The 17,004-nt window shown below is 36.9% G+C and overlaps 1 protein-coding gene across 11 annotated transcripts in view; it reads left to right on the top strand.

Annotated features, from left to right (window-relative positions):
• Positions 1 to 17,004, top strand: part of PSD3 (pleckstrin and Sec7 domain containing 3) — a 571,362-nt gene that overhangs the window by 267,828 nt on the left and 286,530 nt on the right. For 10 of the 11 annotated variants that reach the window (XM_073798607.1, XM_033848747.2, XM_073798608.1 and 7 more), the window contains one exon: positions 553 to 611. In XM_073798607.1, coding sequence (XP_073654708.1) covers positions 553 to 611 — 59 coding nt within the window. Of the gene's footprint in view, positions 1 to 552; positions 612 to 9,249; positions 10,481 to 17,004 lie in introns of those variants that run through there. The other variant, XM_073798609.1, reaches the window with a different exon arrangement.

Consider the following 17,004-nt stretch of genomic DNA (forward strand, 5'->3'; position numbering starts at 1 on the left):
ATCATTCTAGATGTATTATATTTAAATAGAATCATACTGCATATAGTGTGTTTTTCATGTAATACTTTATTGTAAAATATCTTTCCATTTCAACATGTATACTTGGACCACATTTTTAATGACTTCAACATAACAGAATTGTGTTTTAGGTGGGTTATATTTACTCATTCCCCATTGTAAGCAGTCTTTCTTTAGGTATCCTTGTGTTGGGGGTAGCTCCTTATTTCATTAGTATAAAGCCCTAGAAGTAGGTTTGCTGTGTCAAAGGACACTGTTTCAAAGTTTTAGATATATACTATCGAATTGTCCTCCAGAGGTAGGAATAATTTACTTCATCACCAGTAGAGTCCAAATCTGTGCATTGAGATCATTTTAATAACTTTTTCTTTATCTATTTTGTGTTTCCCCAAATGAATATGATTAATTTTGCCTAGCCACAGTATTGTGTTTTCATAGGTTCTTAATTAAGCATAGGTATGCTATTTTAATGATACTGAGGAGTCCAATAGGAAATAGTGAATTAATGCTTTCTGTCCTTGTCTCTTTTGTTAGATGGAGTCCATTGCCTCACCTGTGCAATGATGCTTCTTAACACAGATCTCCATGGCCATGTAAGTGTAGGTGTGTGAAGAGCTGTCTTACAGAGCTCCAAAATATTTTGGGCTTATCTTTGCTTTTGTGTTTATCCTCTGCCTCCCTTTACCTCATTCTCTACATGGCAGGTAGGTAAACATAAACCTTTGGAAAAAGAAATAACTTATTCTACATGCTAGCACTGAACATAATTTTAAGTGAATTCCGTATGCCTACAGGTCTGGAGTTGTTCTAGCTGTAATGTGTGTTCTTGTATCTTCTTTCTCCACTAGGTGGCAGAGACAGAGCTTTTACTTATGTTTTTTGTTTTTGTTTTGTTTTTTGGTTAGCTACTAGGGTTGATATAGAATAGTGGAAAGAGGATATAAGTTAGATCTGAAAGTGTCAACTATGTTTTCACTAAATATAGTAGTAAGTCTTAAAACTCAGACTTCTTTACACTCCTCAACTTACCTGGTCTCTTGCTAGTTGAAATATCAAGGTAATCTACTGTCTCATCTTCTATTTAAAGTATAGGATGAACTTATAGAATTTAGAATTATATGTAAACTTTCACCTTTCATAGAAGTGGAATTTTAGCATTTACTTGAACTGTTCATATTAGAGAAAATGTTTTAGTTAAATATAGATCAACATGTACTTAGCACAAAAATTATTTCATAGTCCCAGGTCCATTTATTTTGAAGAGAAAATCATGTTTCTTATAATTAAAGAGTCTAGATCATCCCTTGATTTGATATATGATTTATCTTCCAATTAAGAAACCACATTAAAAGAACTAAAACTTAGATATTGGTCCTAATTTGTTCTACTACTATTCCAAAAGGTCACACCTTATTTTAAACATGGTGCTCCTCTTTAAGAGAGGCAAAATGGAGCTGTATGGGGTCATTAAGATGGACTGAGGGGGGGGGAAGAACGGTTCTACTGTCAAGAAAGTGAAGGAGAAGATACAGTGATAGAATCATAATTTCAACATCGTCTTCACAAATCTCACAATACTCAACTAGGAAATTCCTTCTGCAGTTTGCAGGAGGTGAATTTAGAACACGTTAGTGACTTGTAGGCATATGTAACTTGTGTCCTGAGATTATATAGACTGAAAATGTAGATGTTCTCAGGGGACATTCGTGGATAATATGTCTTGTGGAAATGAAGGTACTGGGATTCCCACAGTGTGAGCCTTGAAATGAGTGTTAGAGTCTAATATTCATTCAACTTGATATGGGGATGACCAATCAGTGTACTGTCCTAACCTCTGTTTTCCTGTTAACAGTGAAGCACGTTTTCATTGCTTTCTTTTCTGTTCATCTTGTGATAACAGCTGCAACTCTGTCCCCTTCTTTTCCTCCCACTCAATTTCTTAACCTAACTATCAGCTGAAGGAAACACTTTTGATTATGCTTGTCCACATACAAACATTAATCCAAGCCAATGCGTCCCAGCATGAGGAATCTTCTTCACATTGGATATCTTGAGGTCCCATCCACATATGATAGTTGTGCATTTACTCTCTTTTGACTGAGAAAATGTATAATAATGAAAAAGAGAATCCAGTAATAGTTCGATTCTTATTTAAAGGTTAGGGATGTCATAGTACTTCTATGGAAGTTGCTAGATTTGTGGGGATTTATTTCTATTAAAAGCTGGATTGCTTTTTAAAAAGCTAATATTGCTTTAATAATACTTTCAAATAAGCATGTGTCTTATTAATCACAATAATTTCAAGTATAGCAGTAAGTAAAGGTGTGAAGTTTGTTATTTATTCAGATAACTCCGCATGCTTGATGTCCAGACAAGCCATGGGCACCCCAGGGCCTCTTGTACACAGGTTCAGAACCACAGATCTTGGATTTGCTTTTGTCTTCCACACTTGAGGAATTGAAAGGAGATTAAATGATGTGTCGCACTTCTTTTTGGCAACTAGGATATAAGAGACAGTTTATATAAATGAACAGTTTAATATTATCTTGATTTATGCCAATCGTACATAATAACAACTGGCTACAGTGGCAGAATTACATATGAGGGAGAAAATTATGAATGCAAGTAAATCTCTCTGTATCACCTTCAAAATCATGTTGTTATTGATTATTAGTTCTTAGGTTTGTTTTTAAAAATGTGTGCTACATACTTCAGATTGTCTGTTGTTTAAGTTTTGTATATTAGACTTTTTTATTCTTATATACAGTGCATGCTGTTTCAAGTCTGTTGAAAGTATACTAGCTATCATAAAAACTAACTGTGTGAAAATGTGTTTCTCTTCTTTTCCTCCTCTGGATTCATTTAAAAAATAAATTTTCCTTCTAGGTGGTAAGTTTTTAATTCATAATTCTGGATATAACTTCTCTTGCATTATGATTGCCTGAATTATGTTACAGTGTCTGACTTATTGAAAGTGAATCATTCATGAAGAGTATACAGTGAATTATTTCTAGCATCTTCCCCTTTTCACCTTCTCCTTATGCTGTGCTGCCTAGGTCATCCCCTCTCATTACTTAGTCCAAAGCCAGAGTAATCCTCTTGGGAAATGAACCAATAAACCACTTCCCTTTTCTTCCCTACCATTGTGTCATAATAGCAGTACAACAGCATGACATTTCTAAGAAGTGCTGAGACAAGCTCATCCCTTCCTCATGCTTTCAGTGGGGGAGGTATAACCTGGGAGGTTCACTTCTTACAGCTGTTCTTTGTGAATCTTCCTGTGCTTAGGAATGATGTGTTGAAAATGCACTGGAATGGGCCTTTGTTCTTCCTGCTAATCTTAGTAATAGAATGGTAGAAGGTATACTAATATAGTGAGTCTAATACAGTGTCATATGTTGGAATGTCTTTCTAGCTTCCTTTTTTCTAATTTATTCTGTTGTTAAAGAAACACTTGTAGGGCTTCCCTGGTGGTGCAGTGGTTGAGAGTCCGCCTGCCGATGCAGGGGACGCGGGTTTGTGCCCCTGTCTGGGAAGATCCCACATGCCGCGGAGCGGCTGGGCCCGTGAGCCATGGCCGCTGAGCCTGCGTGTCCGGAGCCTGTGCTCCGCAACGGGAGAGGCCACAACAGTGAGAGGCCCGCAAACCGAAAAAAAAAAAAAAAAAAAAGAAACACTTGTAGCATGTACACTCCATTCCAAGTTCCCTGCCATCTGGGTAAGGATCAGAGGCCATATCTCACTCTGGTAGGGCTGGTGAGGCTAACCTCCCTTAGGTTAACTGCAGAGGTGGTGGTAGGTAACTAAGGTGCTGTGGTGGAAAAGCACGGGGGTTCTCTTAATTACACACCCTTCACTAAGTGGGCTCAGATGTTTTAGTCATTTTACTGGAGCTAAGAATGGTGATTCCCTTCTGAACTTACTTTAAAAAATACGAATGATTTATCATTAGTTATCATTATTTTAGCAATAGTATGGACTTGCTTTTACTTTTCTGCAAGTGGTTTACTCAGATTAAATAAGTATTTTATAATTGTGGTCACATTTGCTAAGTGATCTCTTATTTTTAAAATGCCTCTTCATATCTGAAATCTATATGTAAGTTAGACTTTTGCACATACAGATCAATATCTATCAAAACAAACCCTAAGGTTTATTTTTCTCTTGCTATGTTGGAACTAAGGTGTATTGAATATTGTAACTATCAACAAGGAAAGAGTTGAAACTTTTTTTTAAAGCCTTGTATTTTATTGGAAAGGCATGAATAAAATGATTTATCATTTTAGAATAAACTCAAACCTGTTCCTTTTCTGGACTTATCTTCAGATGTGCTCTGTTAACTAAAAGTAGCTCTCTTGTACTTCAGTCCTAGTCGAGCTTCAGCCTCCTGAATCTGAGGCTGAGGCTGAAGACAGGTAGCAGGGCCAAGACAGTAGTCAGGAGCTTCTTACCAGGACTGGATCCTGAGATGGGAGGAAGTTTTAGAAATAGAACTGAGTTGCAGCAGAGACTGGGGTGGATAGGGGCACAGTAGTTGGCCAGTGTCACAGCTAAAAGTTGGAAGAGATCCACAAGATGGTGCTGCCCAGGTCAGGCCATGGTCAGAGGCAGTAGCCAGGGCATTATTTTAAGTCAAGATTTTGTGACAGAATCTACCCTTTAACACTGAGGCCTGGGATTTTTAGCAGCAGTTTTATCTGAGGTGTGTCTCCGCTTTCTAGCATTGACAGAGCCAGCCCACCCTGTGCATGGGGTGTAGTGTGTAGGGTGTGGTTTCTCTGGAGTGGTGGCTTCCTGTCTCGGGCTGGGCATCCTGCAGATGCTCTGTCCTTGGGATACTTGGCATGCATCATCTTCAGTAGTCTGGCTTTGTTGTGTGAGGCAGGACCTTACTGGCTCTTTTTGGTGTTAGGTTATAGGTTGGATAAGGGGTAAAACCAACGCAAGTATACCATACTGGTAGGGGGAAGAAAGAAGTCAAGGAATAAAGTATAGGTTTTGTAACAGAATAATGTTAAGAAGGTGTGTGTAGTGTGTAGTTCAGTTTGAGATAGGTCATAGGAATTCATTATTTTTCAATCTGTAAACTGCATTGATAATTGTGAGTTTCTAATTCGTAGATTGGCTTTCTAGGATCCTAGAATTTTGAATGGTGGGTAAAATATTTGGTTTATTATCAGAAGTGGAAAATGCCTGTTGTAAGAATTGTGATTAAAGACTTTTAATGCTTTTACTTTTCATATTGTGCTATCTTATATTTCCACCCTTAAAAGCAGCACAGATCTCCATGAGGTTGCTAGGGATTATTTAATAACTAAGGGATTCTCTGTGGGTTTAATAACTCAGGGATTCTCTGTGGGTTTCTGCGGCCGTCATCATTGTAACTGGCATCCGCTGTGAGTGCGTTTTGCTTCTGCTGTCCCTCTCTCCTGCAGAGCTGTCTTCTCTGTGGACTCCTCTTCGAGTCCATGCTACCCCATTTCCTCAGTGTCCTCTTCCAGGAGAGCCAGCCCTGGCTCTGAATTCTTTTTCTATCTGATTTCCAGCTGTGGGTGGTATTTATTTCCATAAGCCTCCTTCCCTTGGAGTCCTCTTTTCCACCTCCCTGATGTGGAGTCTGTCTTTCACCTCGTGGGGGCTCCCCAGCCACAGTGACTCCACCAGACTCTCATCACTGTCAAATTGGCAACTGCTGAGATTTTAATAGGAATCCTTATTTAAGCATGTCAGAATTAATCATGCACTGGTGGATTTTCTTGGCTTCCAGACTCCTCAAAATGAAAGCCTTCCTTTACTTTTTTTCTTTCCTCCATTCCTTTCTCCCTGCCCTTACCCCCTTCTCTTTCTTTTTTCACCTTTTTTTTTTTTTGGTAGTTTTACTTTTCTTAGAATCAGTTCATACTTATAAAATACAACAAGGATAGCTTTTATCAGTTGAGTCAGTGGGGCTCATTTAGGGGCCTCGGATTATCTCATTGATACATTATTCAGAAACTTCATCCCTTCTCTTTCTTACCATTATGAGCTTCTCACATTTGCACTGCTCATTTGTAGATGGTGATAAAGGAAAGCAGATGAAACTCTGTTAAGTCAGGTTTTGCTCTTTCTTCCTGCAAATAGTTTGGGGAGGGAGGGGGAAATGAGGATGAGGAAGGTGACTGAAACCTCTGACCTCTAATACCATTATTTTCTTTAATGCCTGTCTAGACAATCAAGTTAGAAGTAGAGATTAGTCTTTGTAATTTGATAATGAGGGCAGTCTTTCCTTTATCTTCTCAAATTTTAGAGAAACTACTTTCTATGAAGCAGTGATAGAAGATGCTACTAAATACTTCTCAATGTTCTCAGGATTCCTTTATACTCTTAAAATATTTTGAGGACCACCAAAAAGCTTTTACTTATATCTGATTTACCATATTAGAAACTAAAATGGATAATTTAAACATTTTATTAAATCATTTAAAATAGTAGTAATGAGGGCTTCCCTGGTGGCGCCGTGGTTGAGAGTCCGCCTGCTGATGCAGGGGACACAGGTTCATGCCCTGGTTTGGGAAGATCCCACATGCTGCGCAGCGGCTGGCCCTGTGAGCCATGGCCGCTGAGCCTGCGTGTCCGGAGCCTGTGCTCTGCAACGGGAGAGGCCACAACAGTGAGAGGCCCGAGTACCACAAAAAAAAAAAATAGTATTAAGAAGCCAATTAAATGAATAACATATTTTTTATGAACAATAATTATACTTAAACAAAATTTAGTGAAAAGAATAGCATTTAAAATTTTTTGCCAGTCTCTTTCATATTTGGTTTAATAGTAGACTGCTAGATTCTCTGCTTCTGCATTTTGTCTTTTGCAGTATATCACAAGTCATGTAGCTTCTAGAAAACTCCACTGTAACTTGTGAGAGACTGAAAAACGTTTTTATTATTATTATGAAAATAGGTTTGACCTCATGGACACCCTGAACAGGATCCCTGAACCACACTTTGAGAAGCACTGTGTTGTAACATTATTTTCAGTTACCATATATCTATTTTTTCTTTATGCCATTTCTGGCTCCTTTTTCAATGGCAATATGTTACACAAGTGGTAGGAAAAATCCCAGTAATACTTCAAATATATCTAAAAGTTGAACTTTTAACACTTACATTAGCCTTGTGTTTAGGGTTTATTAAAGAATACTTTGAATATTATAGCTATAGTTTCCTGGTTTGGAAATTTACAAAGGATCCTGCTTTGCCAACTAATCATGTATTCATGTATAATTTAAAAAATGGACACCTGAGGGCAGCAGAACACAATTAAGCTTATTTGATAGAGATGCATGCAAAACAAAAGCAAAATAGGAGCTTTTAGCAGAGCTCCAGAAGTAAAGTAATTACCAGATCAGTAGTATGCTTTTTCAGCACTTACTGTAACATGTTGCAGGAGGTGGAGTTGTCATGTGGGAGGGTATGCCTGCTGTGTTTTAATATTTCAAGATTTATGAAGCCAGATTTTACCAATGGATCATGAGAGCTTTTAGTTTCTCTGAAAGCATGTTTTCCACAAAGTTTCCAGACTTTACACTATTAAAAATGAAAAATGTTAGGATTATTTTGCTCATTCTTCAACCTTTCCATCAGAGTATATGCTGTGGGCTGCTTCCTGGTGAATGTGCAATTGAGATAGCCACCCTATCAGCAGCTTCCCCTTAGGGCTGAGTGTGGGTCAGGTCTTGGCTGGAGCTTGGTAGAAGGTTCCATTCTCCTAGTTGTCAGGGAAGCATGCTCAAAGCAAAGACTTGGTCACACTTATGCTAAGCTTTAGATTATAGTTTGTATGGTGTCTAAGTGACATTGTTAAGAATGAAACTCTTCTTCTTAACTTTCCTCCTTTGCTGTCAGTTACCACTAAAGTTGGGAGTTGATTATCTGCTGGGGTGGGAAAAAATGCCACAATTTTAACAAAGGGAAAACCTGAAATTAAGGCACAGAATACATCAGGACGCCTAATCTGCTTGCATGCCCACTTGTGGTTTGTCCTCAGTACCAGTGCCGCTCCTTTTCCTTTTCTCATAGACTGGGCCGGCAAAGTGTGACCCACAAGCATGGTCGCGCTGATTTTCCCAACTTTTATTGGAACACGGCCACACACATTTGCAAACTAAAATGACGATGTTCAGTAGTCACAGGGACCTTATGGCCTGTGAAGCCTAAAATATTTCTTATCTGGTCCTTTACAGAAGTTTACAGAACTTGTCTCTTCCAGATTCTTGCCCCTTAGTGTATGAAACCTTCTATTCCCTCTCCCAAACATAGTAGGGTTATGTTGAGGATGATCTTTTTACCTAACGTTCTAAATGTGAAACGTGTCCGAGTTACGTTTTTCAGACATGATAAATTCATCAAAGAATTTCTCTCTAAAAGGAAACAAATGGATTAAAAAACTCTTTCTTTTGTAAGAAAATATATTTGTTAATGGCAGTATAATGATGTTGGGAGAATAGCCTTAAATTTGTTTGGGAATGTGAACCCCCAGTTTTGGGTTTTTTTTTTTAACTTTTTGATTAATGTTTTGTCTCATTAATAATGGTACCTTAATTGGCTAAGTAGTCAAGATTTGGGCCTCCCTGGTATTTTGGGATTTCAAATAGAATTCTTTTTGTGGCTTTTCCATTTTATATTTGGTTAAAAATGCCTCCTGATTTTAAAGATAATGATCTACAGATTTATACTTATTGAGCGCCTCAGATTTGATTGGAAATGGTGCATTGATTTCAAAGGATAATTTGTGTGCCTCTTAATGCATAAGGAGGCCTTTTCAAATCTCTATGCTTTATTCATTTAATGGGAAGGAATTCAGAATATAAGAAAGTTCTATGAAAACGCTGCCTTGGCATGCAACTGCCAGCGTTTGTTTCAGAGCAGGCCTACTATTTTCCAAAGTCATGATTCAATTTCAAAAGAAAACAGAATAGACTAGGAAGAAGAGGATAGAACCATGATACTGTATCTTTGATACCTATGAATTGTTGAGATACAAAATCAGTGATTAAAGTTCACTTTGTTCAGTGGACAGTATTTGTTTGAATAACAGTCTTTCAAATTAATTGATACAATTTGGTATAACAAGGAGAAAAAAAATGCAGGTCTCATAAGGACTGTTTCTTGATGATAAAGACTTCATTTTATTTATTTTTTATTTTATTTTTTGCGGTACGCGGGCCTCTCACTGTTGTGGCCTCTCCCGTTGCAGAGCACAGGCTCCAGACATGCAGGCTCAGCGGCCATGGCTCACGGGCCCAGCCGCTCCACGGCATGTGGGATCTTCCCGGACCAGGGCAGGAACTCGTGTTCCCTACATCGGCAGGCAGACTCTCAACCACTGCGCCACTAGGGAAGACCCATTTTATTTTTATTCCCGGATAAAAATGGTATAAAAACGGTATAAAAACATGGGGAGTGTTTAAACACTGATGTCAGTAACACGCAAAATGGACTGACCTGACCCTTTGCTTTTGCTCCTAAACCTTACCTAGAAGAATTACCAGTGAGTCAGAGGAGGACAATAAATGGCAGGTTTAAAGAGCCTCAACTAACCAAGTATTCCAGAAGTTGTTGGGCATCTTTGACCTATAGAAAGCCATGTATTTTGGTTATCTTTATTCCCTGCATTGGTCAGACAAATCAAGGCATATCTTTATTCCCTGCATTGGTCAGACAAATCAAGGCAAATTGTTCCAGTTGATTGCACCCAGAACACTACCTTACTGTGGAGGACCCAAAGTGTTTGAATTATCTTTTGTTGGTCTGACTTTACATACCCATTTCCCCCCCAATTGCTATTTTCCTAATTGCTGTTTCAAAGTCCATGTGAGTCAAATTGATATCTTTATACTAATATAGGCAATGTTTAGTCACTGTGAAAGTATACAAAAGGCAATACCAAACAAGCAAGTAAATGAAATAAAACTGAATTTAGAATGAGTGTGATTTTATAAACTAAAATAACACCAGGGACTTTACCATTATTTTTAAATGTTGTAAAACATAACAATTGTTAATTAAATGATGAAAGTTTTATTTACACCTTATAATAGAAATTCCTGGTGTCCTAAAGAAGCATTTTTGACTGAGTGATCTTTACACATACTGCTCATGAATCTTCCAAAAGAATTTGGAAAAAACTAGTAGCTTCTCATCCAGTTTAAAGTTGTCATCTAAATATTTTATTGTGTTAAGTAAATAAAGCTTATGAAAAGAGAGAATTTTTGATGTGGATGTTAATTATTGATATTAAAAATTGTCTTTCATTAGGGTCTAAATATCACAGGGAGAAATATTTCTAAATGACAGTACTTCTGAAAATCCGTTCCTCCAAAAAACAGTGAGAACACTAGCAAAAAATGACCAAAATAAACATTTTCAGAACTCTGGATATTAACCAGAATGCTTGTAACAATCTAAAGACTTTATTGGAGGAAAAAAATAAAACCCAGCTGAATTTCCATAAGAACAGAAAGCTTTGTGCTGTTTTCACTTATCCTGTTAACCATTCCCCTCTCCCCCGCTCCAGAGTAATCTTGAAAACCAATAGCCTCACAGTCACGGTAGCTTTGAAAACCGAAAGCCTAGCATCCACTGGAATGGGCAATTTGGAGTTCTCCTCAAAGTCCCATTCCCAGGGAATTGTCATTACGTGTATGTGACTTGTCTGGCAGTTCCCTGGAAAATCGTCACTTGCATAGCTTGTCTTTCTTTGATCTGACTCTGCACTCACTCACTGAAAGCAAACTTTTCCCCAGAGTATGTGGCAGTTGTTCAACACTGCTGCTGCCTGGGATGGTGGTAAACAAGAGGCTGACAAACAAGAGGCTGACCAAAAAACTCAAAAGGAAAAGCTGGGAAATAAGATATATAAAGGGGGCTTTGGTAAGCTCTGAATATATTTGGGAATCTGTGTCTACATGCCCAGGAAAAACTTGGGAAGGCCCTAAGTTCTCACTTCTTCTTGACTTTGAGATTTTGCACAAGCAGAAAGTGAAGCCTCAAACAGATTTGTGAACGACCTCCTGGAGCCTCAGCACATGCAGAACCCCACGGCACAGGCTGACTACTTCCTGATTCAGAGTGTTTAGGGAACCTCTGTCCAGTAATAGGTTGACTACTGAGCTAACTGAGCAGAGACTTCAGTGGCCACACACAGCAAAGAATATAGACTTTACAGAATTAGTTCAGGAGAAGCAAGTAAACAGTGACATCAAAAGCTGGGGAGGGGAAGGAACCTGAATTACAGAGTGGCTGTATTATGTTATTTAAGATTTCTAGTTTTCAACAAATAATTTTGAGACAAAGAAATAGGAAAGTATGGCCCATACATAGTATGAATAACAGTCAATAGAAACTGCCTCTAGGAGAAGCCAGGTATTGGACATGAAAGATTAGAAAAATGGATTAAAAGCATCTAACTATGTCTACAAAAGACACACTTTAGATTCAGAGACAAGTAAGTTGAAAGTAAAAGAATGGAAAAAGTACTACTGGGCTAACAGTAATTGAAAGACAGGTGGACTGGCTCCATTAATATCAATAAAATGTATGTTAAGACCAGAACTGCTAGAGGCAAAGACAGACATTTTATAATGATAAAAGGGTCAGTCCACCAAGAGGATAAAACACTAATTCTAAGGTATAGGCACTTCGTAACACAGCCCTGAAATACATGGATAAAAAGCTGACAAGTGCAAGGGAGACTACGTACTCAGCACCAGAGCACCTACACATATAAAGCAAATACTAACAGAGCTAAAAGGTGAGAGAGTGATTCAGCTGACTCTTGAAACAACGTGGGAGCTGGGCCACCGACCCCTGCGCACAGCTGAAAGTCTGTGCGTAATGTTTAACTTCCCCGGAAGTTAACTACTAATAGCCTACTGTTGACCTGAAGCCTTACCAGTCAGTTAACACATATTTTGTATGTTGTATGTATTACATACTTTATTCTTACGATAAAGTAAGCTAGAGAAAAGAACATGTTATTAAGAAAATCATAAGGAGAAGAAAATACATTTACTGTACTGTAAGTTTATGAACTTAGTGGTATCAGTAAATGCAGTACAGCAAATGTATTTTCTCCTCCTTATGTTAAACTTATAATTATCATTAAGCTTATCACCTGTTTATAAGATGAATCCTCTGTCAGTACCTACATCAATATTGTCTTATGTGGTACAAAATGCTATAGGTGTTACATGTATTAATAATGCCAGACATCAAAATGAAAAGATAATGTGGAAAAGAAATTCATATTTATTTACAGGTGTAATGATTCATGCATTGATAACAAAGAAGCAGCAATAAGATTGCTTCATGGTAGCCTAGCCTGTACACTAATGAATAACTTGTTATAAAATTTTTATGGCATACAGCATTATAGTCATTTATAATATAGTATTAGAAACATTGCTACATTAAAAAAAAAATCACTTCTCTGTGATGATAGGCTGTGAGCTATGTGGTTTGTCTGTGAGTTTTTTACAAATTGCTGCAAATCTCTAAAAAATTTTCCAGTGTATTTATTGAAAAAAATCCATGTGTAAGTGAACCCATGGAGCTCAAACTCATGTTGTTCAAGGGTCAGCTGTATAATACTACTTGGAGACCCCACTCTCACCAATGGATAGATCATCCAACAGAGAATCAAAAAGGAAATAGTGGATTTGAACAACACTATAGATCAATTTGATCTGACAGACATATATAGAATATTCCATTAAACAGTAGCATGATACATATATATTTTTAAGCACACATGAAACATTTTCTAGGATCATGTTATGCACAGAACAAGTCTCAACAAATTGAAGATGATAAAAATTATATCAGGTATCTTTTCAGACCACAAAAGTATGAAACTAGATATCCATTAATAGGAGGAAAGCTGGAAAATTCACAAACACATGGAAATTAAACAACATACTTCTGAGCAACCAATGGATCAAAGAAGAAATTGAAAAGGAATGAAAAAGTATCTTGAGACAAACAAAAATGGAAACACAACATACCAAAGTGTATGGGATAGAGCAAAAGCAGTTCTAAGAACAAACTATAGCTATAAGAAAATAGGAATATCTCAAACAATCTAACATTACACCTCAAGGAACTAGAAGAAGAACAAAGTAAGCCAAAGTTAGCAGAAGGAAATAATAAAGAGTAGAGCTAAGATAAGAGCAGAAATAAATGAAGTGAAAAATAGGAAAACAATAGAAAAGATTAATAATACTATGAGTTGGCTTTTTGAAACAAAATTCACAAACCTTTAGCTAGACTAACCAAGACAAAAAGAGGACTCAAATAAATAAAATTATAAACAAAAGAGGAGACATTACAACAGATAACACAGAAATACAAAGGATCATAAGAGACTACTGTGAACAATTATATTCCAATAAATTGGGCAACGTAGAAGAGAAATAAATTCTTAGAAACATATAACCTATCAAGACTGAATCAAAAATAAATAGAAAACCTGAACAGACCAATAATGTGTAAGGAGATTGAATCAACATCAAAAACCTCTCAACACAGAGAGGCCTAGTACCAGATGGTTTCACTGGTGAATTCAAATATTTAAAGAATAATTAATGCCAGTCCTTCTCAAACTCTTCCAAAAAATTCAAGAGGAGGAGGGACTCCTTCCAAACTCATTTTACAAGGCCAGCATTACCTTGGTACCCAAACCAGATAAAGACACTACAAGAAAATCACAAGACACTGATGAATATAAATGCAAAAATTCTCAACAAAATACTAGCAGACTGAATTCAGCAGTACATTATAAGGATCATACACCATGATCAAGTGCCTCATCCCTATGAGGCAAAAGTGTTTCAGCGTACACAAATCAATAATCATTAATAGACTGAAAGGTTAAAAATCATACAGATCATCTCAATAGATACAGAAAAAGCATTTGACAAAATTCATTATCCTTTCATGACAAAAATTCTCAATAAATTGGGTATAGAAAAGTACCTCAACATAATAAAGCCCATACATGACAAGCCCACAGCTAACATCATACTCAGTGGTGAAATGTTGAAAGCTTTTCCTCTAAGGTCAGGAACAAAACAAGGGTTTCCATACTCCCCACTCCTATTCAGCTCAGTAATGGAAATCCTAGCCAGAGCAGTCAAGCAAAGAAAAGAAATAAAAAGCATCCAAATTGGAAAGGAAGAAGTAAAATTATTTCTTTTCTTAAATGATATAATCTTAAAGATAGAAAACCCTAAAGACTTCACACACAGAAAAAAAAACTGTTAGAATACAATATACAAAAATCAGTGTGTGTTTCTATACACTAAGGATGAATTCTCTGAAAAAGAAATAAAACAATCCCGGTCACAATGGCATCAAAAACAATAAAATACTTATGCATAAATTTAGCCAAAGAGATGAAAGATCTATATACTTAAAACTAAAAGACATTGAAGAAAGAAATTGAAGACACAAATGAGTGGAAAGATGTCCCATGTTCATGGTTGGAAGAATTAATATTGTTAAAATATCCATACTATGCACAGCCATCTATAGATTCAGTGCAGTCCCCATCAAAATTTTAATGGCATTTATTTTTTTTTTTACAGAAATAGAACAAACAACCCTAAAATTTGTATGGAACCTCAAAAGACCCCAAATGGCCAACACAGTCTTGAGAAAGAACAACAAAGCCATATGCATCACACCTCCCAGATTTCAAATTATACTGCAAAGCTGTACTACTCAGAACAGTATGGTACTGGCATAAAAACAGACACATAGACCAATTGTACAGAATTAAGATCCCAGAAATGAATCCACACATCTATATAATCAATTAATATTTGAAAAGGTAGCTAAGAATGCTCAGTGGTGTAAAGATAGTCTCTTCATTGAATGGTGTTGGGAAAACTGGATAACCACATGCTAAAGAATGAAACTGGACCCTTATATCACTCACAAAATTAGCTTGAAATGGATTTAAAGACTTGAACGTAAGACCTGAAGCTATAACACTCTTAGAAGAAAACATAGGCAGTAAGCTCTTTGACATTGGTCTTGGCAGTGGTTTTTTGACTCTGACACCAAAAGCAAAAGCAATAAAAACAAAAATTAATAAATGGGACAACATCAAACTTAAAACCTTTTGCACCGCAAAGGAAATCATCAACAAAAAGAATAGGCAACTTACGGAATGCGAGAAAGTATTTGTAAATTGTTTGTCTGCTAAGTGGTTAATGATCAAAATACATAAAGAGCTCATACAACTCACTAACAATAATCTGATTAAATGGGCAAAGAAACTGAATTTTTCCAAGGAAGATATACACATGGCCAACAGGTACATGAAAAGATGCTCATCATTATTAATCATCAGGGAAGCACAAATCAAAACCTCAGTGAGTTATTACCTCACAATGAGCTTTCTCTTCACACCTGTTAGAATGGCTGTTCTCAGAAAGACAGCAGTTAACAAGTGCTGACAAGGATATGGAGAAAAGGTAGCCCTTGTGTACTTCTGGTGGGAATGTAACTTGATACAAGCCATATATGGAAAACAGTATGGAGGTTTCTCATAATTAAAATAGAACTACCATATAATCCAGCAGTCCCAGTTCTCAGTATATAGTCAAAGGAAATGAAATCACCATCTCTAAAAGATACCCATGCTCCTCTGTTCACTGCAGCGTTATTTACAATACCAAGGCATGAAAACAACTTAAGTGTCCATCTACGGATGAATGGGTAAAGAAAATGTGAGATAGATAGGCAGGTAGGTAAGTAGATAGATACGCACACAATGAAATATTATTCAGCCATAAAATAGAAGGAAATCCTACTGTTTGTGACAACGTGGATGAACCTTGAGGGCATTATTCTAGTGAAATAAGAGAAAGACAAATATTGTATGATCTCATTTATATGTGGAATCTAAAAAGAAAATGCACACATATAGAAACAGAGCAAATTGGTGGTTGCCAAGATCAGGTATGTGTGGGGGAAATGGGTGAAGCTTGTCAAAGGGTACAAACTTTCATTTATAAGATGGATTAGTTCTCAGGATCTAATAATGCACAGCATGATGACTACAGTTAACAGCACCGTATTTGGAAGTTGTCAAGATCTTCAACGTTGTCACCACACACACAAACATGTAAATATATGGAGAGCTGTATGTGTTAATCTTACTGTGGCAGTCATTTTGCTATATGTACATATGCTATATGTACATATGTTAAATCATTATGTTGGACACCTTAAACTTATAGAATGTTATATGTCAATTATATCAATAAAGCTGGGAGAAAAGAAAGAAAATGCACTCATAGAAACAGAGAGTAGATAGGTGATTGCCAGGGGCTGCAGGGTGGAGGAAATAGGTAAAGGTGGTCAAAGCTTACAAACCTCCAGTTATAAGATGAATGTGTTCTGGAGATGGTGCAGTATGGTGACTACAGTTAATGATACTGTATTGTGTACTTGTAAGTTGCTAAGAGAGTAGATTTTAAAAGTTCTCATCACACACACACACCAAAGGTAACTATGTGAGGTGATAGATGTGTTAACTAACCTTACTGTGATCAATTTGCTATACATGTGTAGAAAAACATCACTTTGAACACCTTAAACTCACACAATGTTACATGTCGGCTATATCTCAGTAAATCTGGTGGTGGGGGGGGGAAGAATTAAAGGGAGAAATAGACAATTTAACAACAATAGTTTGAGACTTCAGTACCCCACTTACAAATATCTTTAGAATAACTAGGCAGAAATCAACAAAGCACACTCTGTAACACACTCCGCTCAGCAGCAGCAAAATATGTATTCGTTTCAAGTACACATGGGATATTTTCCAAGATAGAACAAAAACTAAGTCTCAGTAAGTTGAAAAGGAGTGAAAATATACAGAGTATGTTCACTGAGTACAATGGAACGGAATTATGTCATTAACAGTGAAATTTGTAGAAAA

Source organism: Tursiops truncatus, chromosome 21 (assembly GCF_011762595.2).
Source record: "Tursiops truncatus isolate mTurTru1 chromosome 21, mTurTru1.mat.Y, whole genome shotgun sequence".
In the NCBI taxonomy this organism is placed as follows: domain Eukaryota; kingdom Metazoa; phylum Chordata; class Mammalia; order Artiodactyla; family Delphinidae; genus Tursiops; species Tursiops truncatus.